We start from the raw sequence: 25,355 nt of genomic DNA, 5'->3' as shown, positions 1-25,355 counted from the left end.
AGCTGTAGTGTTCATTTTAATGTCAAATAGTCAATCCCAGGTTTTGCAAAGTCTGGAGTTACTCAAAAGTCAGAATTTCTCTCTAGGATTGTCAGCGGCCACAGCAAAGGTATCTGTTTGAAATTAAACAGTAGACAGGTGCTATGATTTAGCTGTTCCATTTCTTCTGAAGTGGGAAGACTTGTGGTTTGGCTTTGCCTGTTGCTTCCCTGAAGGTGCAGTGTACAAAGGGCTGCGCTGCCCTGATGAAGAAATACCCTGGTCTTGTTCTCTTCCTGCCTCATCCCACAGCATCTTCTGAGGGCAGCGCTCTCGTGTGGGGTTGGAAAGTTCTGAGCAATCGAGTAGGCGGTGGAAAGGAGGTGTTTGGGACTATTCCCAGCCCCAGGCATGTGCTGAAGTAATGGTTTGCCTTGAGAATGTTTGATAGACAGAAAATCTGGCAAATTATCAATGCGGTGGGAAACAGTTCTTACCCGCTTTCCTTGCGCCCTAGTAGAGTAAGACTGCGCAGTGTTATAAGTGGATTTTAGCATATATGATTTCCAGTTGCTTCTATAGTTATAAGCACAATAAACTTGGTTCAAACGCGAAAAACATTGACCAGTGTGTTTGCAAAGAACTGAAAAAAAATAAAGGAAGCAACAGGCAGTTTGAGTTTTGCTTTAATAGCCTTGTGTACCAATATTCCTGTGCACAGGACCGATGGTTTGCTCAGCTGCTGTATATCGAACAGTTGTAGTCGGTGACCTCTAGCAAGGTGTAAGTAACTGGGGAACTCCATATGTCACGGTTCCACGACCACAAAAAGTTGACCTGGGAAGGAAAAAAAATACTTGAATCAAGATTCCCACCCCCCCCGCCCCCAAAGAAAAATGAAAGGTTGTCAGCTGTCACCTTGAGGGTTCTAAGTTTGGTCCATAATCCCACTTAAGCCTTCCTAAAAGCCTGCTGTACAGAATATTAGCATCTGTATATTATCAGTAACAAGGTGAATTTCCTTCCTTTAGGGACCAGGCATAAGAATAGAGTTTTAATACAATTCATCTCTAGATTCACAAATATAGAGCTCTAAATAAAAAAAATAGAAAGGCGTCTTGTTAAGCTCCTTTTATTTAGGCTAGGTGCTTAACTAGATTCCCCCAGTCAAAGCTTTGCAGCTTTTTTTTAGGAGCTCACACTGAAAGGGATTTCATCAGCTTCTCTAAATAATCCGTGCCAATGCCAAACTATAGGAAAGTTTTTTTTCCTAATATCTAACCAATACTTCCTCTGTTGCATCAATTAAACATTGATTTAAACATCAATTAAACCTTGACCTAAACCCTGTAGGTAAGTAGAATAGTTGACTGTGATCCTTCACAGACAGTTTGCGCTTATGTTTTTGTGCTTCTCTCCAGGCTTTTCTTTATTGAGAAACACACTTCCTTCAGGTGCTCTGCACAGATCATGTTTTCTAAACTTCTTTTTGCTATTCTTCTGGACTTCAGGCTGTGGACATCGTTCCTGAAGTATACTCTCCAAACTCAAAAATAACCCTTCTAGTTACAGTCTCACCCCAGTTATGCCAATTAGAATGATTACTCCCTGGATCTTCTATACCATGCTCTTGGTAATGCACCTGAGAATGAGACTTGCTTTATCTTGGTTTGTAATTGTTTTGCTGTGGCAAAACAGTATACATTCCAAATTATTTACTGCTGTATTCCTTTCCGGACAGTTATTCCCTGGTTTGTACTCAAACATTTGTTTTTCTGTCCAAAGTCTAATATCTTGTCTTTGTCATTGCTGAAATTCACATTGTTGATTGCAAACCACGTGTCCAATTTATCAAGACCATTTTTCAGTTCTGTCTCCTGGGGTTTTTGCACTCCTTTCCCATTCCTTCTGACCTTAAAAGGGATATACGTACCTACGCCCATCTTCTCCATGAATTATATTGACTGTTTCTGCTCCCAGTCTTGCCCAGAGCAGAGTGAATATGGCTTTATTCCACAGAAATTCAATTTTTGTAGTATTTCTTGGATTAATTTCAACATCAAGGTATTTTGTATAAACTTCGTCTTGAGAAAGGACACCGCTGCAAATAGAACGAAGACAGCAACGCAGTTTAGAGGTTATTGAACAAAATCACATTTTCCACAAGATGTGTGTTTTCCCCTTTGTTAGAACAGAAATTTGCACTTTTGCTGTTTTTTTGCAACAGCAGAGGTCACTGGGTAAGCACTCTGGGATGTTATGTGCTGAATGGGGAGAGGCTGAAAAAAACCACTGCAAACTTTAAATGCTCACATGTCAGGAGACCACCGGGAGGTGGTACGGGCGAGGCTGGGACTGCCTCCAGCACCCACGGGTGCTGAGTTTTGCAGGTATCGCTACAGGGAGAGTTCCAGACAAGGTTATCGGGGAGGATTTTATAGATGAGCTGGGAACTTCCGTGGGGCTTTGGTCTGCGGAGGAAGGGGGTACCCACTTTGCAAATTTGGTAAGTTCAGGCATAGGATGGCTTTGCATGAGATCATCCAGCAAGTCACGGGCAGAGCAGAGAGTCTTGTCAGCACGTGGAGCGAGTATGCGGACACATGTGACACCACGGTCGCGTGGGAGCAGTAGTGCTAAAGCCCGTGTGTAATGGGTGAGCACCCTATGAATTATGTGCATTCTCTGAGTTGCTCTTTAAAAAAAAAAATAAATAAATTTACACATGTGGAAACACAGCACTTCTCCTGTCAAACTGTATTCCTAATTTATCATAAAGTCACATAATTCTGTGATGGGTGAGGGGTCTGGAGCATACGTCTTATGAGGAGCGGCTGAGGGAGCTGGGGTGGTTTACCCTGGAGAAAAGGAGGCTGAGGGGAGACCTTATCGCTCTCTGCAACTACCTGAAAGGAGGGGGTAGCAAGGTCAGGGTCGGTCTCTTCTCCCAAGTAACAGGCAACAGGACGAGAGGAAATGGCCTCAAGTTGCGCCAGGGGAGGTTTAGATTGGATATTAGGAAAAATGTTTACACTGAAAGGGTTATTAAGCCCAGGCTGCCCAGGGGAGTGGTTGAGGCACCATCCCTGGAAATATTTAAAAGACGGGTAGACATAGTGCTTAGATATATGGTTCAGTGATGGTTTTTGTCAGAGTTAGGTTGCTGGTTGGACTCGATGATCTGAAAGGTCCCTTCCAACATAGGCGATTCTGTGATTCTATGAATTCATGTAAAGGAAGTGACTTCCATGTCCTTTTTGCAACCATTCTGCCTTCATACGTCTTATCTATTGGATAAGTTTTTTTCATGTCTGATGTTAAGTAGAATGTCTGCAGTGCAGAATAAGTGTTTGCACTGCTTAAATACGTGGAAAATGTGTAGATTAAGGTTAGCAGCATTAAATGCTATAGGGAAATATTAATTTATCTTACCTGGCAATTTCGTATTCTTTTGTGTTCCCCTCTGTGTCATGGAAAACCAGGTTTATGTCCCCCCTCGTTTTCTTTACACCAGACAGTTTGAGAAATACTTTTTGCCTCCAAGCTGCATAAAGAAAAGCAAAATAAAACTAGATTGCCATTGATACGAGAGATCTAAAAATGCTAATATAGTGGAAAGTTCTGGTTTTGTGCCTTCCCACTCCCCCCCCACCCCCCCGGGAATTTGTTCATGTTAGCAAATGAAAGACTCGGTGATCTTGAATTTTGATAACTGACGTAGCACTTTTTTTTTTTGTCAGAGGTGTTAGCGGTTGTTTGTAGAAGCAACAGAAGTGCGTGGCTGTAAATCACGTCAAGGCAATCACTTTTCGAATGTGAACAACTGTTAACAAACCTCCTCCACTTACTAGCAAAAGGTGGATCTGCTGCTGTGTTTAAAAAATACTTTTGGTTTACCCTCTTCAATTTATCTGGGAATCTGTCAGCGTAGTGCCCCATCATTGGACATCCCTCCTGGGGACACGGGAAACAGTCTCCCTAGGGAAAATAAGAGCACCAGTTAATTAGGAGTATTTTTTTTCATCCTACCTCTAACAAAATTAAGGCTCAATATGCTGTTCCGATCTTGCAAAGCTGTGGCAGCATTGTATGCTGTCATACCTTGCCACCAAAACATGACGGCTAACAGCTCCCGCACCCATCAATACCGAGCGGGTGTGGAATGAGCAGGTTTAACACCTGTGTGGATGATGGTCTGAAACTCCCTAGTTCAAATATTATTTTTTTCAGCCAGAGTCTAGGACAAAATATAAGCCAATTTTACCCTTCCACTGGGAAGGTAATTTCCCTGCATCCACTCTGCAATACAATATGGCGGGGGAAAAAAGGAACATTGTTCATAAGTGTGTTTATTTAGGTGCTCTAATCAGTGCCCAGTGTAAATTAGAGAAGAGCCAATGATTTTGGAGGCTCCAAATGTCTCTTCTTCCAGCCAGGGCTCAGTAGGGTAGATACATCTACTTTATGTGCTCTTTCTGTAAAGGTTTAGGGTGAGAATTGTACAGGGTTTAATTTTTTTTCCTATTTGGTGATATCATTTGTGCTTCGGGGATTCATTTTCCACTCTTCCTCCTACCAAACCACCCCACGAGAGCACAACGCACCAGCATCCGGGTGCACGGGACCTATCGTGAGTGCAGAGACCTGGATTATTTTCTTTACAGCTTGCTCATTCCTGTGCTGATATACTTACTGACTCAAAGGCTTTGTACGTTTCGCAGAGATATCCAAGGTATCCGGTGGGATAGAGGATACTTTCAAAATAAAACTCATGGCTGCGAGAGTGATGGCACCCTCCAATGACCGTAGCATCTGTTGGAACAAAGTTTATGAGCATCCATGCAGTAACCTCCTGTGTAAGAGCTGCACTTGCCTCAACATGGAAACGGCTGAGGCACAGAACAGCAGTATGGTCTTGTAATAATTTTTCAACTGAATTTACACATTTCGAGTTGCAGTAGAAGTTAGTGTTTTGTCTGTGCTTTATCCAGAGAACTGTGTGCCAGTTACCCCAAGATTTCATAGAATCATAGAATCATTTAGGTTGGAAAAGACCCTTGGGATCATCGAGTCCAACCATCAACTCCACTCTACAAAGTTCTCCCTTACACCATATCCCTTAACACCACATCTAAGTGGTGCATCTCTTGATGCATTGGTCTGCTGTGGCCTAATAGTCCCTTTTATGAAGGCAGCCATATATATCTGTGCGTGCGCGTGCGTATATATAGAGAGAGAGAGAGGAAAGAGAACCCATTGGCCTTCTGCCAACCTCCCCAAAGAGGAGAAGAGAGAGAAGTCTCGGGTAGAGAGGTGAGGCATGTGCAGTCCCTGCAAACACTGAGTGCTTTTGCCTAATTCATGCCTTATAAGCGTTGGATGCACTTTGCAGCGTCTGCAAGGAAGACAAGGTGGTGGTGTCATGCCACAGGCTTGGACATGACACTGGCCTGTCTCAGCCTAGAAAACCTCCTGCTAAGGTTGTCAGGGTGTTGAACTTCCAGACTCCCCGTTTTCTGGGGTTTTTTTTGTGTGTTCTGCAGCACCAGTTTCAAATTACAGAAGCAAAACTTGGTCCTGTATTATTCCTCCTGTCCCTACAGTGTTCTGATCCAGCCTTTGTTCTTCCTTATTGCCTTTCCTTACTTATGAGTAAAAAGGCAAAAACCAATTCTGTTTTGCTGTTTTCTCCCAAATAGACAGTTACATTGGGGAGAAAAAGTCACAGTTCATGTTTCAGGATTAAACAAAAATAATGGAGTACGCGTGTTGGGAGTGTGTGTTTACCTGCAATGATAGCTTCAAAATCACTTTGTTTCATCTCCGGAATTAAATCGGTGCATCCAGGCATCACAGTTCCTCCATTTGGGTAAAAGTCAAGGTGACCGCTGGTGTTATATATTCCAAGCCCTGAGATACACGTGTGATGATGTCAGTGTCTTGGTGATGTCCCCATCCCTGCAGGTATTTGTTTGTACACAAACACTTACCGATGGCAGGGAAGTGAGCAGCATTACTGTGAATAACATCAACAAAGTTTGCATCTGAAGGATCCAGTCTCACCTCAGGAGGAGTACCTTCAAAATAGGGCCCAGCAGGGTCTAAGCCTGAAAACCCCCACATTTATTGGTTGAGGGAGGGAGAGAGAGAAGTGTTGCACGTGTTAATATGTCTTTTGCCAACTTACAACATCAGATGTTCAGTACTGCACAAGCACGTTGAACAATAATGATGTGAATTCTAAGTTGAACTGAGAAAAATATGCAATAATATGTTTTTTTGAGCCTTTGTGCAAACTTATTCCAACAGAAGTGAAATATTTTCTAATAAACTATATAATGGCATCGTATTACTCTGAAGGAGGCATTTCATTACCTGGGAGTTTATTACTGGCCTGTAAAGCTTTACGTATAGGAAAAACTGAGGATTCTTGATACGTTGCTTTGTCTTTGTGGAGGGCTTGATCTAACCCAGTGAATGACAGTAATGTTAAAAACATATTAAATATGTTTGTCCTTCCACTAAAGTTTTCCACTAAAGAGTTTTTAACTTAATTAGAGAAAGAAGATGTAATAATTACCCCTGTTTCTGAGAAGCGTAAAGTTTGCCTGTTCTCACACATGGTGTCTCCAGCACTGTCAAAAATTTAATTCCAGTCTACAGAGCAGTGTGTTGCAAGTTCCTTTCCTACTTTAGGAACATGCTATGTCAGCTTTTAGTGCTATGCACCTCAGTGACCAGCCTACCTGTTATCCGCCCGATGCCTTGGATCCTTCTTCCCGCCTCTCCTGCAGTGTGTGCTCCCAGGCTGTGGCCAATTAGATGAATTTTGCAAAGGAAGTATCTGAAGAGTTCCTGATCATTAAGGTCGTGGTGGTGGGAGACAAGAACACAGGCTTTAAATAGCAAGTAAAGAGGATGTCTTACATTACGGGCCTTTGTGAACATCTAGACTGACTTCCTGCATAGCAAACAGGGTGTGAGTTCCTTGAGTTAATTATTGTTTAAATTACTTGAAGACTTGATAGAAAATGATCCAATGTAGAATTCTAAATGCCTAGTGATGATGGATTCACTGTTATGGTGTTGGCATATGGTTACCATCCTCAGTTACCCTTGGTGACAAAATATGAACCTTTTTTCTCATTTGGATCAAGCCCTAATGTCATCTTCCATCAAAATGATCTTATTTTTTATTGATTTACTCTATTATGGAGCCCTCTTATCACATGTCTATTCTCCATATGTCTGCTTAGAATATGTGATCATATCACTCAGTAATATTTTCACTGAGAAGCTTAGGTGGGGTGACGCTCATTCTCCTCTTTGCCAAGTGTCACCTGTACAAGACCTGCACTGCTGAAACATCACACGTGCTTTGTGGGTGGAAATGGAGATTAATCAGCGTGTGGGCTGTATGCAGGGGTCACCTTTCAGCCAGGGATTTGCTGGGTTTTGTAGTGACATAAGGATTGGTTGCTAATTGCTTGAGGTTTTTACACTAGGTTTTGTTTTGTCATGCGTGTACCAAAATAAAAACAGATCTATAGTATTGGCCTGTCTGTCTGTATCGTTAGACAGCAGATTCCTTCGAATACACCTTACTGAAGTACTTCCATTGACAATGCAACTTAACTTTTTCTGAACTCAAACTCCAGAAGTTTGTAAATTGGGGAAAAGAAAAGAATGCCTAAGGATCATTTCTGTATAATTTCTTTTTTTTTTTTTTTTTGTAATGGAAGGAAGAGAGGCCTAGACTGCAAATGGTGCAGTAATAGAGATATTAAATGAGAAACTGAACCCATCTTCAAGTGACCTGGGATTTGTACGCAAAGAAGGAAGATACAGAGGCAAATGTGTGAGGGTAGAGATGAGTTTCCTAGGTAGAAGCAGTAGATTGTACCCCAGCAGATTCTGGGGAAGTGTTTGACGCTCAGGTGTGCGTGAAGTTGGCACTTTGCTCTGTGAGCTCTGGGCTATATCTCTTGCAGCACTTTAAAATGAACACCACCTCATCAGGATTAAGTCCATAGCCAGGCAGGATTCTGATTTTCAGCAGTTCCAAGTACTCATGAAGCTTTCTGAAGTCAGCAGGAAATGCTGATACTCTCAAACTCTATAACCAAGCGGTTCTGTGCTACGTGTGTAGATGTGAATGCTTGCCTTCAGGAACATGAAGTTCACAACCAGAAGGCAACTGGACAGTTTATTGTGCCTGTCGACAGCAAACATGCCATTATCGAGCGAGCCAGCTCCTGCTCGTTCCGGTGATGCTAAGCTGAGATACTAATTTGCTTCTAGAACACATACACAAGACTGGCAAAGCTCGTAATCACCGAGGCCTTGCCTCATTTCCATTGAATGCCTTCTTGCTTGTATCATCATATGGAAATGTTGCCATCTACCGGTCTTTAATTAATTGGCACCTCTTTTGAACCACATTAGCTTAATTTGCGTCTTTTGTGGCTGTCAGAAGTCCTTACAGAGTTCACAATCAGTATAATTAGCTGTATCTCAACATTGTTCAGCTCTTCCTGAAGCATTGCCTGACCACACTGGACAAGGTTCAAAATCAAAGCAGCAGCATCATAACCCCACTGCATCCGCTTAAGAATTGTAGGCGGTAAAGCTGTGTCTTTTACCTGTAAAGTTTTTATGAAATAAGCAACCTCAGCCCCAATCACGCGGATGTTGTTGACTGCACTGATGTAGGTGCCTTTAGCACCTTCTTCCCAATCGACCGCAATGCAGTTGATGTTTTCCACTTCCAGTAACAGCTCATGTGGGAACACATAAAGCAAAGTATTTAAGGAAACATAATAACAAACAGAGATTCAACTTAAATCAGAATAATCATTAAAAGGTAATATAATAATGTAATTTATCATTCATTAAGATACAGGACTCTTCACTGTAGCCCATACCACACTGGAACACACCACTTCTTACAGAACAGAATATAACAAGCCATTAATCCCAAAAGTATCAATTATGAAAGACGGTAATAAAAATATTTTATTTTATAAGCCATTTGTATACCTATTTGAAATAATTTGGAAAAGCCACACAACTGCACAGTAGCTGCTATGTGCAGTGTGTGAGTTTCTTTGAGGGATATTGGTAGTTTAACTGGATTATATAGAAAGTAAACTTATTTACCAAGTGTCTTTAAGAGAGACATAGCAGACTGGAAAGGTTTGGGGCAGAGTAGGAAGTTTCTATTTCAGTAAGGAAGATAATGTGTTGGTCACTTTGGAACTGCTCACTGTCTTGCAGAGACCAGTGATTCTTCCACTGGAAGAATATATCAAAGTCTGCAGCTACAGCTGTCTACGACAGAGGCTTAGCTCGGGTTTGAGAAAGAACAAGGAGTGGAAACAAAAATTTATCTATGGTAAACAGCTGAAAGTGAATGACAAGGAAAATAGAAGCTTCAAGTGATAGTGTCTTGAATGCTGGATTCCCTCCTCTCCTATAGGCACCATAAGCACGGTTTGTAGTATGGAGAGGCAGATAGAATTGCTGTTTCTTTTCAACTAAAAAAATGGGAAATTCAATATTCTAGATTAAAAGTTTTCAGGGACTTACGAACAAAAATAATTCTACAGATCTGTGACTTGGTATTTAGTGGTGGTCTTTTCCTAGCTTCTCCTTTTCCCTGCCAGCGTGGAAGAAGCAGAAACAAGAGTAGATTTTGCTTATCTGTCAGAGCCAAGGCTGTCACTGACAGAGTTCACTCTGCTGGTTCTGTGGTAGCTTCCACATTTCATATTGGAAATCTTTTTTTCATTGCAGTCTGTGATCAAACAAAAAGGATTTTTCTGTTGTTGGGCTTGTTTTTGTTTTGGTTTTTGTTGGTTTTTGTTTGTTTGCTTGTTTGTTTTTTTTTTTTTAAGAACTGAATAGCGGTGACTCAGAATAGTATTTGTAGACTGAAACCTGAGCTTTACAACTCAGGAAGACTTTTTTGACTGAAAGATGGTTCAATTTTTGCTAATGGGAGAAGCGGTGAATTGGTGTGTCTAATACGATGTTCTGACACCGCTGTAGAGGCTGGGGACATCTGTTCAATGTATTGCTTTGACCTGATCTGTAGGGTTTGGGGATGGAAACTCTCTAGAGAAGCATAGTGTCAGACATGACCAAGAAACTTTGACTATGCTGCATCTTCCAGAGAGGGAACACTTTGGCTTTTGTGAAATTTACTTCTTAGTTGTTATCTGCTACTACCTAATGAATTGCAAAATGGAAGGTGAACGTTAGCGCCTAAAGGATACTGGCAGATTGTAGTTACAACTGCTGATGGAAATCAGAGGATGCTCTCTCATACCAAGCACATTTCTACCACCCAGCCTGTTTTTCCAGTGCTGCCAAATCCATGAATGATGAAGGAGGTATTCCTACGTGAGGAAAAATGTGAGTTTTGGATGGTTGAGGAGTTTATTGCCGAGATCACCTGTGTGGGGGGAAAAAAAAAAAAAAAGAAAAAAGGTTTTATCTATTCATACTTTCAAACATTTAAAAAAAGTCATCTAGGTCATCACCTCTGCAGGACTGAAGGGACTGCTTTGAACGGACAGTCTGTGATTTTTGGAACTCGGGGATTTTCTCAGCTCCACTGTGGTTTCTGAAGAAGTTGTGCCCATGTGGTTTCTATTGCACCTATCTATTTTGCTTCATGGAGGAAGAACTGCCTTATGTGGAACATGAAGCAACCTAAAAGGGACACAGTGTTACATGATGCCTGTTGGCCTGAGTTGGAGGAGTTGCTCCAGAGGGCAGCCCACCAGCTCCACATCTCCTGGTTCAACTTGCCCTTTTACTGACCTGACCTTTGGCTTCAATGTGCTGCTCTGCATCTAAGCAACAGCTTTTTTTTTTTTTTGCCTTTTTTTTTTTTTCCTAGATAGGTGATGTTTCTATGCCTGATTTTGTGATTAGCTGCCCCAGAAAGGCTGAAAGAATTTCATACAAGAACTGCGTGCAATAGGGGCGAAGGTGATCTTCACACTTTGCTGCAAGCTGCTTAGTAACATATTTTCCTTTTCCTCTGAGAACAATATCTGACTGTCTGTATTGTTTTTGGACAAATACAGGGTCTGTGATGTGAGCTCAGGGAGTTTGGGCTGTGCCTTAGATCATAGAAACATTTAAGTTTAGTGGCTGGGAAGTAGTGTAAGGTGTATTTTGACTTATTTTGTCAACAACAGAAGTGCTGAGTAACCTGCGGCTGCATTTATCTTGTATGCTCACCTGTCCCTGCTCTGCAGATCGTAAAAATTTATTACAGGTATAACTTCTCATCCTTAGAGAGCCTGAGTGGGATTCTCAGCATGGCAACCAGGATTGCTGTAAGCAATGATGTCTGCAATGGCAGCGATGGCATCATAGTTCGTGCCAGAGGAATCCTAAACATCTCCCCGTACAGCTCAGGGGACGCTAGGTCTGGGAGCCTGAGAGGGATTTAGCAATTTCATAAGCATTTGCTGAAGCGATGTGGTCCCAGCTCCTGATCTTACAGGTTCCTCCACATTGCTCTCAGTATTTCAGGGCATAAGCAACTTGGGTAGCTCTGTCTTATTTTCAGGGTGCAGAGAGACAGGTAAGAATGTAAAATCCCTCAGATTTCAAGGTGGAATGTGGGTTTAGAAATTGCATAAAATCAGTCTTTTCTTTTAAAAAGCTGACAGTATCTTCCTAGCTAGCTTCCCTGCGAAACAGCAGCTCTCCTATCTGAATACTCAGAAGGGTGTTTATTTGAATGAGTCTCCAGCTTTCCTCAGAGACCTACATGCATGCAAAAGGCAGTCTGCCGTAATCCATGTCCTTGTGCAGGAAAATGCCAGGAAAGCTGTTATGTCCTACAGTTCATTCATAGCTTTTTTTTATTTCGTGCTTTACCCGAAAGTACATTCATTACTGTACCTTCAGACTATCTTCTTATTCTGACTTGTTTGCCTACGATGGCTGATGTAGACTTTTTAACATGTTAACAAACACTTGTAGGTTTAGTCAGTTCTCGATGTTAAAAATAAATGTCACCTGTGAGTTATTTCCTGTTTCTCTGGTGTAGAGAGAGAAGCTCAAGTTCATATGTTCTGGAGAATCAGGCAGACCTGTCAGAAGTCTCCCCGGTACCCCGGACCAGGGTGGGTCATCTGTAAAACAGCCAAGCCTGGGGTAGCAAACTTCTTTACCTAGAGTGGAAGAAACAATGTGTTTATATGTTGGACTCTCTTACGCTTGATGATGTATTTGAGACTACAACAGCCTGAAGAGCAGAAAACTCAGAATTTAATTTTATGATTTATTTTGAAACTGAGATTCATTCTTGTTTCCTTAGTGGATATTGCCTGAGGCAGGTAACACAAGGGGAGCTAAGTAATTTGAGGATAAACCAAGTAAAGACCCAGACACTGTTTTGACATCGTTTTCTAGTCTTGTGAAGGATTAACTCAATTTCTTTAAAAAAAAAAAAAAAAAAAAAAAAAAAAGGTCTTGTAAGAAGTGCTTGTTAGGATTGGTCCTGCATGCTTCCACTCCATAGCATTGTGTCTCTGTTCGTAGGAATGAAGGATATCTACGTATCCTTCTACAAGTAACCTTGTATTGTGAATGAAATAATTTCTTTCACTATAGTAGCTTTTTCTAGCTTAAATGGGTGTCTTGCTCACTTATGCTCAACTTTCATGTTTTAGCACTGTCTGTTATGCTAAGGGTCCTGTTGCTGAGTGGTTCTTTCCCCCTCTACTCCACTCTCGTGAGACCCCACCTGGAGTACTGCGTCCAATTCTGGAGCCCCTATTACAAGAAAGATATGGACGTGCTGGAACGTGTCCAGAGAAGGGCCACGAGGATGATCAGAGTGCTGGAGCACCTCTCCTATGAGGACAGGCTGAGGGAGTTGGGATTGTTCAGTCTGGAAAAAAGAAGGCTCCGAGGAGACCTTGTAGTGGCCTACCAGTATCTTAAGGGGGCCTACAAGAAAGCTGGGGAGGGACTTTTTAGGATGTCGGGTAATGGTAGGACTAGAGGGAATGGATTAAAACTAGAGATGGGTCGATTCAGACTGGACATTAGGAAGAAGTTCTTCACCATGAGGGTGGTGAGACACTGGAATAGGTTGCCCAGAGAGGTGGTGGAAGCCCCATCCCTGGAAGTTTCTAAGGCCAGGCTGGACGGGGCTCTGAGCAGCCTGGTCTAGTGGGAGGTGTCCCTGCCCAGGGCAGGGGGTTTGGAACTAGATGATCTTTAAGGTCCCTTCCAACCCTAACAATTCTGTGATTCTGTGATTGATTCTTTGTACACAGCAGTTGTGTAAAGGCAGCCCACGTAGATAGAATACGACACATGACTCTGAAATTCTCTGTGAATTTTCAGCACAGAGTTGTGTGTCTTGTATTCTTAATAATAAAATTTAAACAGAGCAGAGCCTTTTAGCATTAGTTCTATGCACACTAATAGACAGTGTCATGCAATGACACGCAAATCATACTACAACTTCAGTGTAAAGGAAAATACCAGTCATGATCTCCGAAATATTATTTCGTCTCAACTTGCTGTCTAGTGGTGGTTTTTATAGAAATTGTGTCTCACCTGCTACTGTGCCAAGGAGATAAAGTGCAGTAATCCACATTCCAGCCACCTAAAGCAAATTGAATAAATGGGTTAACCATTTTATTTAGAGTGATTTGCCCTTTTTAAAAGAGTTTAATACAAAGAAAAATGCAAAAACCTGCACGTGAAGGGCAATAATGTCATACACCGGTCAGTACACACTGGGGACCCATCAACTGAAAAGAAGCTTTGCAGAAAGAGACCTGAGGGTCCTGGTGGACACCAATTGACCATAAGCCAGCAACATGCCCTTGCAGCAAAGGCAGCCAGTAGCATCCTGTGCTGCATCAGGAAGAGCGTTGCCAGCAGGATGAGGGAGGTGATCCTTCCCCTTCACTCAGTTGTGCTGTTCATTGCATTTCTTGCACAGCCAATACCGCATGCAGGTTGCTGAGGGAGTGAATCGGATCACGAGGTCCTGATTTTTGCTATCTGTGAGAAGATAGGTGGGAGGCATGGTAGAACAAAGACAGTGATACTTGGAACTTGATAAAGTCTGCACGCTCAACAGCTTGGGCCCCTCACTACAAGAAAACATCGAGGTGCTGCAGCATGTTCCGGGAAGGGCAACGAAGCTGGAGAAGGCTCTAGATTACAAGTCTAATTGGCTGAGGGAACTGGGGTTGTTTATCCTGGAGAGAAGGAGGCTGAGGGGAGACCTTATCGCTCTCTCTACAGCTACCCGAGAGGAGGTTGTAGCAAGGTGGCTGTCAGTCCCTTTTCCCAAGTAACAAGCAATAGGATGAGAGGAAATGGCCTCAAGTTGCACCAGGGGAGTTTTAAATTGGATATTAGGAAAAAATTTCTTCACCAAAAGTGTTGTCAAGCACTGGAACAGGCTTCTCGGGGAAGTACTTGAGTAACCATCCCTGGAGCTATTTAAAAGATGGGTAGACATGGTGCTTAGGGACATGGTTCAGTGGTGGACTTGGCAGTGCTAGGTTAATGGTTGGACTCGATGATCTTAAAGGTCCCTTCCACCCTAAATGATTCTATGATTCTTCAGGCTGTTTGTGCTGCCTTTTCCTTTTGCTCTTTGCGTTTATGCACCTTCGTATCCTGACTTTATTCAGATTCCTTTCCTCTATACTTTCCTTACTTGGTTTTCCCATGGCAGGGGTTCCATATATTTCACCATTCTCCTCCCTTCCTGTTTGCCTTATTCACTGTTCTCAATTTCGTCCTCTTCTAGGTGTTTCCTATGGCACCTGCCTCCCATTTTCAACACACCAATTTTCTTGTATAAAGCAAAAATTTTGAGCTCTCACCCCTGGCCATTGAGATAGCTCATTAGAAGTAATTATGGAGAAATGGTAAATTTAGTAGGTATAATATTGTTATGTGGGAGACTGTCTCCAAGGGATATTTTTTAGAGATTTGTCAATGTGAGAAAAGTAGAAACCCAGCACTCCAAATGTCATTGACACTACCGAATGCTCTCAGAAACAAACCAGAAGCAATTTGGAATGTCACAGAATTTGTCCTTGAAGCTTCTGTGTTGAATGTCAGGCAGGAGAGGCATATAAGATCTACCTGTCTGGGGTTATTTTGGTGCAAGTCAGATTACTTGGCTGGAATGACGTGGTTTCCTAAACAAGCCAAATGGGATAGGTCTGAGTGCAAAGACCGTGTCTCTGAGCGCTCTCTAACCAACCCTGAAGTCCCTGTGTGGTAATAGCTCATTGTTTATGTGGTAGGGCAGAGGAGGAAGCCCGAATATCTAAGTAGTGAGCTGGAGCTGCAAAGTGCAGAGCTGAAGAGGAATCATGAAATTTCCTTGGAAATACAGTTCTGTTCCCAAGTCTAATATATCCATTGATGTAGTTAACAGAGAAAAAACTAGATGCTCGAGGAGAGTGGACAGCAGAGAGGACGTCTAGCAGTGAGTAAGAGTACGAGGGAATAGGGTCAGGAGTTACTCTAAGCAGCTGGTGACAGAGAGGAACAGAGAGATCCTAACTGTAGCCGAAAGGAGCACCTCTGTTCAGCTGGAGTATCTGTCAAGGAGTACCCATCGTCATGATGGTACTGATGACAGTGCAGTAAAATCACGGAAGATGTGGCTCATCAAATGAATTGGAGAGCTCAGTGGGATTTGTTTATATTTAATGGAGATAGCTCACACTCAGGAGATGTATAGTCCATGTTGGGAATGCTACAGCGGGAAGGACAGTATAATTTCTGTTCAGACTCAAAATCTGAAAGGCGGCTAATGAGGAACCATTTTAGAAAATGTGGGAGGTTGTGGCCAAATAGAAGTGATCAGTAGTTTCCCATCAGAGGTTCATCCTCTGAAGGCAGAAAATAGAAATGAACATGTAGCTAGGTGAGTAATGGAAGATGCAAAAATTTTATTTTTTTATTTTTTGTGGAATGTTGATTCATTTTGTTATTAAGAGAACACGATAGTTTGGGTAGGAGCCAATTTTTTTAGTGGGTAGGTGTTAAGATGTTAAGAAATTATGTCTTTGTTAAAAGAGTTGAGGCAGTGTAGGATTTGATGGGGGGAAAATTCTTTCACTGGGCATTTAAGAAGCTTAGTGCTGAACAAGAGGAACTGGAATGACCTGTTTGTGAATGTGATCTCAGCCCAGCCAGTATTGCTGGTAGGACGGCTGCTGAACGCTGAACTCAATTGTTGCACTCCATAGACAGAGGACGTGCGCTTCTGAAGCAAAACCAGCACTAAGTATTTGAAAATTGCTGTTCAGCTCAGGAAAAAAAATAATATTAATTGCAAGTATTCCTAGACTGACATCTAATGTATAAAACCTACACTGGACCAGTAGCTGTCCTTCACAATAGGCCATCAGGTAATCTTATGGACACTGTTGCTCAACCCATGATTCACGGGCCACTAGTGGATGGCTTGTGAGATATGAGAAAGTCTGCACAATGACTGTCAACAGTGTATTTTTAAGTCCCACACAGGTACCTGCACGCCTTCCTCAGGCCATGCGCACAAACACACGCACACAGTCTATTCAAGAGAAGCAAGCCCAAATCTCAGAGTTTTTATCAGCATTTTTAATCTAAAAAACTCATTGCAGTAAATACCTTGTTTTAAATTAAAAAAAAATAAAAATCTGTTATTTCTCTAATTGCTTAGAACTTTACTCACCATTCTCTTACCACCCTTCTTATCTCTTTCTTTGGTGAGCAGTAACAGGATACAAAACGGCCACTGTTTTCTTTGATGAAGATTGGGTAGCTTTATGCTGAAAAAAAAGTAATAGAAAAGAGATTGAAAACCTACAGGCCACTTGGTAAAGTGAAAGAAACGGGAAGAACACAAAAGAACGAAAAAGGGGAATATTGATAACTGGAAATTAATAGCTAAAAGTCATACAGATTTCATAAGGAAAATGGCAATGCCAACCTATATTTATGGCCAACAGAATTAAGACATGAATTAAGAAGGAATATTTCATGCATGGAAAAATTAAAAAGATGCAATGGTTTCGATCCGTTATTAGATAAAATGGAGCAAAAGGCAATGATGCAGCTGAAATGAAATATTTACACTTTTTTTTTTTTTCTCCCTTTACCAAAACCAGCTGATGTTGTTCACACCAGAAAAAAAGTATTTATGGTGATACTCTGTTCAGACAATAATTCTAGATTTGCTGTAGAACAGCTGCTGGAATTACATATTTTAAAATCGTTGGACTTTGGTAACTCATAGCTGAGATCCTTAAAAAAAATAAAAAACTATCAAAAAAACCTATTGACAACTTTTTAAAGTTACTGATTAGTAAGAAAATTCCAGAGACATGATTTGAAGAAAACTGGTATGCTAACAGGTAAAATAAAAATAGGATGAATGACCTGAGGAATTTCAGACCTGTGGAGTTTTAGTCCAATATCAGCCTGGGGCGAAATAATTAAATGCTCCACAGGATACCCAGTCATGAAAGAAAAATTATGAAAAACTGTTAAAAGATTAAGTTGTGTAATTGAATTCCGTTACTTGACATGACAAACATGACACTCTTATAAGATCAACATTATAAGTCTCATGATACTCGGATTTTAATAAGATCTGCTCTGCTACTTGATATTTTGGTTAAGAAATTAAAATTACATACATGCACTACTGCAACAGTTAAGTAGATTAAAAATTAAATGCATGGATTAAGTAGATTAAAAATTGAGCAATTATTGCATCTCAGGCTATAACGGCAAAGAATTAGAAGACAGCTCCTGGATTTACAAATACAGTTCTAGCTACTATGCACCATCACATCACATCACGATCGAGCTATGATCATGTTTTTAAGCTGTGGCTTTTGACCCTGCGGTTACTCACTGCCCATGATGGATCATTACTGATACGGGCTTTAGGGGAGTCAGTTCCTGGCATTACACTGCATGCCAGCTTTCAACACTGGTGTTGCCGGGCATGAGCTCATACTGGAAAAAATACTGACATCTAGACTAATGGATTAGTAAATAAATATTACAGGTCATGAATGTTTTTATTGTTCGGGAAAGTAAATGCTGTCACACTGCATATCATACTCACAGAACGGAGGTAAACATCTGAGGAAGCAATGACTCAAAAGGGCTTTGAAGTCTTGCTAGTGTAGTACTGGTGACTTTCGAAGTGCCAAGGAACTTGTTAGTGTTTGTTTCCACACGTGCAGTTGGAAGAATAGTGTTTTCAGGTATACATATTGTATTCAATATATAGATGGGGGTATTATTTAAAGAGTACGGAGTTTTCTTTGGTGCCGTGTGCACAGTTCAAGAGGGTTATTGAGAAAATGGAGAAGGTTGAGCGAAAGCCTTCTTGGATAATCACAAGAATGGAAAAGAGGGAATGCAGAGCAAGACGTGGAGAGATGACTTTTTAGACTAGGAGTACGAAATCTCAGAGTGTAAATGGTTGTTCCCCAGAGATATAACCTGAGACCAGAAGAGGAGCGGTGATACTTAAAGCAGTAGTGGTGGAACAAGAACTAGCCATGAAAAAATGAAGTCCAGTATGTTGTCCTGAAACAGCCATCGAGGTGGAGTGACAGGGCAAACCCAGCTGGTTTTAAGATGGAGTTTTATCACATTTTAATGTGACAGAGAGAAGTGGCATGGACGAGGGCTGCTGATCTAGACCTTGCCTTCCACTTCCTCATCCTGTGTTTCAAAGAGGCTAAATGGGAAGTTAAAGGGTCACCTCATCAGCCTATGCATTAATATCATTATGTTCAAAGCAAGCAGCGGCAGAGCAGGAACAGTTCCTTCTGCAGTAACGATCTGCGGCGCTAGCTCTTTTCAGCTGTCAACGGAGCTAAGCGTGGCATCTCCTTGTCCCTTCAGTCTTATGCCGTCTTTCCAATTTTCAGGTCTGCTTTTCTCCCTAGTGAAGTTTAAGTTCTTCAGCTCCTTTCAAATCTTCTTAATTTTCACTGTTTACGCTGTTGGGTTTGGTTTTTTTTTTTTTTCATCTTTTCCTGCCTTACCACTCCAACCATATTTCCTACGTTTCCTGCACTGGCACTCTCCTTAAAAAGAGAATATTTATGCCAGTTCTGTCTTTCCAGTGTTTTATTTTAGCCTTTCGTATTTTCCAGTAGTTTGGCACAGCGCTCAGTTAACAGAGTATAAAGGCAACATGAAGGAGAAGAATCCATCCAGAGTTTGGCCTTTAAGCCTTGGCTATAGAAGTTACAGGTTAAATTTCATGTTCTCTCAGCAAATTTTTGCATGTCTGAGCCTGAGGCATTTAGAGAACACTTGCTAATTGCACACCCAAGCACTGTAACATTACTCATAATGGTAAAAGGAGCTAAGGAAAAAAAATATTACATTAGTATCTTTAGGCCTCACAAACGGGAGATCATATACGTATTTACTGATATGCAAATACCTGAAAGTACGTTATAAGTTTTTTTGTTTGTTTTGTAGAGGTTGTCTGGCCCATTCTTTACGCGTATACAAAGAATACCATCTTTTCCAGGCACAGTCCCCATTCCAGTAGCTCAGACACAGTTATTTGTCCAGGCTATCAAATATTGAAAACTGGTGTGCGAAGAACTGGACAAAGTGCCGGTGATACGGTGTACCAATTCAGGCAGCAGAATAATTGGCATAATTGATAAAAGACTTAATTTCAGCTCCAGCTCCTCCCCATAAACAGCCCATAGTAGGGTCCTAATTCTGGATGAAGGCTCTTTGGGTGTGCTTCAATACAAATGAGTAATAATTTGTAAAAGAGCATCTTGGCGTTAGCCAGTCTCCTTTCCTGCTGGCTCATCAGCTTTTAGGTACAGTGAAGTTCTCCAGGAGGAAATGGATATTAATTGCATAGCTCTGAAACCCACAGATTTAACATTAGATAAATCAATTTTGTAGCGGAGCAAAGCTGTCCAGAACCTTTTGTAGATTTCCTTCTCCAAACCACCCAATACTGCAAGGCAAGGAATGACTCACGTATGTTGTCTGCTCTGGGTAATAGAGTTCTCTGATATCTACTGACCTTTTAAACTGAATCTGAGACAGTGGACTGGGGCATTAAACTGAAATAATGGCTCAGAATAGTGATAAATTTTTTTTTCTGGAGGCGTTTAATGTGGGAAGTGCGTCATTGTTTCATCATTGGAGGATGCAGTAAGATTTGGGCTTTTAAGGTGTTTTGTCAATTGCTTAGAAATGGTGAACGACATAAATAAATTGTGACATAATAGTAAAGAAAATTAAATATCAAGTCCTTGGCTTCCCACTTCAGAACTTTGTGCAGTATCTGCTCTGGTTTTCTAAATAATAGAGTTCTCACCTTGACCCTACACTGGTATTTGTCTGTTTAAATTTATAGAGACAATTATGATCATTTAAACTGATTACAAGCATCACATAAAACCCCGACAAATATGATTGTTTTAGAAAGTGGCTGTGCCAATTTTGTGCCATCTAGGGAGCCTTCATCTGACCTCCAGTACCATCTGGCCACTTGTCTGCCTTTCCAGCAGGACCTTCGCTGTTCTTCGCGATTAGGCTACTGTTAAATTTAGCCAACTCTAAGACCAACACTATTTTTCTTTTGCCGTTTCTAAAGTGCAGAATAACCCTTGCTGCTGACTAGTTCAAGCTTTCTGTATGTGGTAGCATACCAAAATACATCTTGTTTACCACATTCTTTCATACAACAGCTCTGTAATTCTCCCCCACTTCCATTCTCCCTTTAAACTTGCAGTGCTCCTAGTAATGCTTGATTTTGTAGCCTAATTTATCCTCATTTTTCATTTCAGCTGTTATTTGGGTTATCATGCGTTTTCCCTTCAAAAAAAAAAAAGTAGTCCAGATTCCACGTGCAAATACTGTCATTTTGTTTTTTCTTTAAAAGCACAGGGATGTATTCAGTCTTAAATTACCTCAGCCCCACTGAATCCACCCTGTTTTTGTAGCTGCATTACATTATCACAGCCCAGCAATTCTCATCTCCTGCTGGGATTTCCTGGAATTGAAAAGTTTTAAGCCTTGTAGCTGCTGCCAGGGTCTCCTCAGGATCCCTCTGAGTGCTGCTGTTTGTTTTTTGCCTGTTGGCTCAGACTGTACCATTCAACCTGTCTTATTTTAAGCAGGGGTCCTTACAGTCCTCCAGTCCCAACCAGTAGTTAGTAAGGATGCTTGCCCAAAAACCCTACCAAATTTTCAGCCACTTACCACTCTGAAACGCAGGAGGGGTTGCTGCTTTGCAAGCTCCGTTCAGCCAGCTCCCTGTCAAATCCTGGTTGCTACTGGCTCTTTTCACTTGGAATCAGTCCCACGACGGTGGGTGCGGACCTGCCCACACCGTGTCTAATTATAGGCTTCGTGTGGGTGGGTGAGAACCTTTGTAAGAATGATACCCTTATTGCTGGATATAGCAGATGTTGCCTTTTCTTGTCTCTCGTCGTATCTAATTAATCAAAATTTTCACCTCTTAAAGTGGTGTTATGGGTTTGAAGAAAAGCAAGACGAGGCCGTTTTAGCCCTCAGAGGGGTTATTACGTGCACCATTCATAACTGTCAACATGAAACGCTTACCTGAGTGAGCCGGTTCTCCTAAACTCAGGCAATGGGCTGAGCCTCCTCTGCGGGGAAGCTCAGAACAGGAGCTTAATTTCGCCGATCTGTGTCACCTGCTGAAAGTCACCAGCTATCTGTTTGTTATCCCTCTGACGTACGTGCCCTGTCAAGCAAACCCTTGTACATTTGCATATAATCAAGCCTGTTTATATTTTTTACAGAGAGTGGGCTAGTTTTTTTAAAAAAGGGAGGAGTGAGAAAAACTATGTTACAACTTGGGGAGAATATAGGTGCCTGAGCATTTATTAGCTTTTTCTAGTGAAGTTACTCAAGCTCTGTCTACCTGCTACCATTTTGACTAATCTACATCCTCTTGGGCCACGTAGGATTAACAGATTAGGTGTCTCTGTACCAAGCGCTCTCATTAGTTAGCTTGCTCTGAATATAACTGGCATCTACTGACAACATTGTGATCAGCTTAGGGCAGAGAAGCCACAGCCCTTCAAATTCAGAATTGTGTCAGGAGGAGAAGGATAGGATGATGGTAATCATGTCATTAATCTTTTTCTCTGTAATGGCTTTGTGGTTTGTCCATCATGTAAGTCACAGATTCTCCTCTGTGATCTGGACGTTGTGGGTCACAATGATGTCACAACCCAGGTCTTTCAGTTCCTGGGCAAGACCTCAAGTCACTACGTTGCTATCTGCAGGATAGTTGCTGCCATAATCGCCTGTTCAGGCAACTGTATAAAAGAGACTGTCATCCTTATGCAAGCAGTGATTCAAGTGCCTAAGGGCAGGAAGTAACTTGGGTTGAATCTACGGTTCCTACATGAAGTCAATTTGTGGTCTTGAGATACGTGCATTGCCTCAGAGGAGATATAATTTCAGAAATAACACCAAAAATATGTTTTTTCCATATGCTGATCTGTACATAATACAGGCAGCCTGCTAGACATCATAAAACCCAAGTGTGTCGGTCATTCCTTGTAGCACATGGCACCTACATGAATGTTTGGATCTGGGTCTGGTTCTTGTTGGTAAAGTGGTGCAAGCCAGGGCCATATATGATGATAATCATTAGAAAGAAATCTCAGAGGAATCTGGAGGAAGCAGTGGCTAGTCAGTGACTGGATCTCATATTTAATTACTGCTTATGCTGAATACGCGTAATTTCAGATAAGACAGAACAGATCTTGTTAATAAGAAATTCTCTACAGTCCAGTCTATGTTCATTGACTGGAAGATGGAAATTTTGCAGCAGTTACGGGACCTGTATCTCCTCAGATGATGTAGCCACAGAAAAGAGATAAGGAATGTCATATGCCCCATTTGTCAAAGTATTGACATGTAAGTTAAATGGAAAGCAGCCAGTGAAACTGGTGCCTCTACTAATTATGAAACATCTTCAGAAATTGCTGAACATCTTTGTGTGAAAATCAGATCCCTTTGAAATGTTTTTTTGGGGGACCAGGATTGCTGGATATGCTCAAGTATTTTGCTGTGCTTTCCACAGCATCAGTTCTTTGTGTGTGAGTGTTGAAACGGTGCCACCGAGCTCCCCCAGCGGTACGGGTACAAATTGAATCAGAAGGACACACTTGCAAGACTACCTCCGGGGCCAAATGCACACAAATAGCTGAAAACTGCTTTTGCCAAGAATATAAGTTTAGTATCTTCTTTAGTTTGCTTTTTGGCCTGCTCTGTATGTTGATAAGGGGCAACCTGGTCTGTACAGGGGGACCATATACATTTTCAACAAAGAGTTTCACGGTCGTATTTCAGAGGGAATACACAGTGGTGCAGATTAAATTAACGTAAACCAGAATGACCAGTCACAATTAATAGTAAAAAGAATTTCTAGCCCATGTTGTAGGGTTTTGAAGGCTGTCTTCTTTTAGGAATGGACAAATTTTCTGGGTCTGGTTTTATGTCTTAAGAGAAACAGTAGGTTTTTATGGGCAGTAAGAAAAGGCTGGCTTTTGCAGTTGCCTCTGACAATATGTAAGTGAACACACCCAGGTGGTTTTATAAATGTCAGCTTGAGAATTATCAAGGACATAAATGCATTCTGATAGTAGTGGCCTTCACATAGGTAGGAAAAAGAAGATCAAAACACTCACTGAGAATCATGTTCTCCAAAGGAATCTCAGCAACTGTGTTTCAAGTGCGGCGATATGTAAATTACCAAGGCTTTCATAGAAAGATAATTGAATAAAATTGTAAATGCAACATTTTTCTCTCTCATTTAAATTTTAGATTGAAGGTGGTTAATGAATTGTTTAGCTTGGATGGAGGTCATCTGGAAGTAGCTTTGTGTATTCTATTCCCCGGAGAATTGCTAATACCTATAGACAAAGACCACTCAGCTTCTTGGAGAATCTTACCTTTAGTCTCTGAGTGGCAGAGACTCATGAATAAAAGACTTTCTCGATATTTCTATTGTCTAACTCCAATGCGTTCATTCTGGTCAAGTGAACAAATCTTATATTGAATAGAGACAAAACAAATTTGCCTTAGTGTATCCTTCCTAGTATTGCACAGCAACAATAAAAGGAATATTTCTGAAATAATAAATTTTTATGACCTTCCATGATACATGCTGTCTGCTAATTGAATCAGTCAAAGCAAGCAAAGATAATGTTAACTTCTGGGTTTGGGAGCTGGTAAGTTCTGGAGCATAGTATTATTAAAGGTAATAACACTAGGAGATAATTTTAAAGCCGATGATGACAGTAACTGAAGACAGAGGGGAGTCGGTAGGGAGAGCCAGGCTTTCTTTACAAGTAACAGGCAGAATTAAAGGGAAGAGGGTGAAGTCCATTATTCTGAATGCTTGATCTCCTATTAATGCTAGAATACTACATTTTAAAGAAGCAGGTGAAATAAAAGGGAATGACTGTAGATTTGCCTTGGAGATTGAAAGGCAAATGCAAATCTTCTTGAATGTTTAGATCAATAAAAGAATGGCTCTGAACTGCTCAGATACAGAGCAACATCTCAGAAGGTAGCCATCTACGGCTCTGGACATCTCCTACATTCAGTCCCAAGCTTTCCTAGTATCAAAAAAAAGGAAAAATTAGGGGATGAAAAGGGGACCGACACCAGCGCCAGCCTGTATTTTCACGTATTGCTTACGCTTCCGGTGTTGCAAGACACTTGGCCCATCCCACCTTGCGGTAGCTGGGAGGAGAGGGATGTTTTTCTGCAGCACGGCAGTGTAGGCGTGCTCTGTTTGTGCGAGGGTTGGTGATGATGCATGTTCTTTCCGGAAGTTTTTAGATCTTTGATACTTAAAGATAAAGAACAGATTCTTGTCTCTGTTTTATTTTGGAAACATGCCATAAAAATAGATTTGGGCATGCTTTCAACTTCTGCTTCCTAATTATTGGAAACAGAACAACATAAAAAAGCTTGGGGACTGTTTGAAAGTACAAAGTTTGTACAAAAGAAGGGACCCACAAGTTTTGTAGAGAGTCCATGTCGATAGATTTGCTGATAGGTCAGCGGAGCAACTGTTTACCATCCCAGTGGCAACTCCAACCCCATTCAGCTTTGGTTTTGGAAGAATAACTCAAATAAACGTTGGGAATGCGCTAAGATTTTAATGTTTGCTTCTATCCCAGGAGCCTGCCAAACGTAGCTGTTAGAGCCATGGGTTGCACAGAATACCCTGACTGCGTTAAAGGCTCAGCAAAATCACTTTCCAAAGATTTTATTTTACCTTCTGTATAACAGACACACATTTGAGAACT

At 41.4% G+C, this 25,355-nt stretch overlaps 1 protein-coding gene across 1 annotated transcript; it reads right to left on the bottom strand.

Moving 5' to 3' along the window:
- Positions 1-687: 687 nt before the first annotated feature.
- On the bottom strand, positions 688-21,312 carry LOC128911169 (pancreatic lipase-related protein 2-like). Its single transcript, XM_054205534.1, has 14 exons — positions 21,256-21,312; positions 16,718-16,814; positions 13,576-13,624; positions 12,022-12,176; positions 10,310-10,435; positions 8,622-8,756; positions 6,726-6,834; positions 5,970-6,086; positions 5,767-5,889; positions 4,673-4,791; positions 3,828-3,957; positions 3,412-3,523; positions 1,913-2,080; positions 688-816 (listed from the first exon to the last, which is right to left on the bottom strand). Exons 2-14 carry the CDS (start codon positions 16,718-16,720, stop codon positions 753-755), a joined length of 1,410 nt encoding a protein of 469 aa, XP_054061509.1. The 5' UTR covers positions 16,721-16,814; positions 21,256-21,312; the 3' UTR covers positions 688-752.
- Positions 21,313-25,355: the final 4,043 nt, after the last annotated feature.

Source organism: Rissa tridactyla, chromosome 6 (genome assembly GCF_028500815.1).
Source record: "Rissa tridactyla isolate bRisTri1 chromosome 6, bRisTri1.patW.cur.20221130, whole genome shotgun sequence".
In the NCBI taxonomy this organism is placed as follows: domain Eukaryota; kingdom Metazoa; phylum Chordata; class Aves; order Charadriiformes; family Laridae; genus Rissa; species Rissa tridactyla.
The sequence above is the reverse complement of the archived record's forward strand: the minus strand, read 5'-3'. Positions and strand labels throughout refer to the sequence as shown.

What these genes read in the sequence shown, in the direction of transcription:
- LOC128911169 (XM_054205534.1), bottom strand. An exon ending in TGCTCACTTCCCTGCCATCG is followed by an intron (nt 5,890 to 5,969) that starts GTAAGTGTTTGT and finishes CGTGTATCTCAG; the next exon opens with GGCTTGGAATATATAACACC. An exon ending in AAAGAATACGAAATTGCCAG is followed by an intron (nt 2,081 to 3,411) that starts GTAAGATAAATT and finishes TTCTATTTGCAG; the next exon opens with CGGTGTCCTTTCTCAAGACG.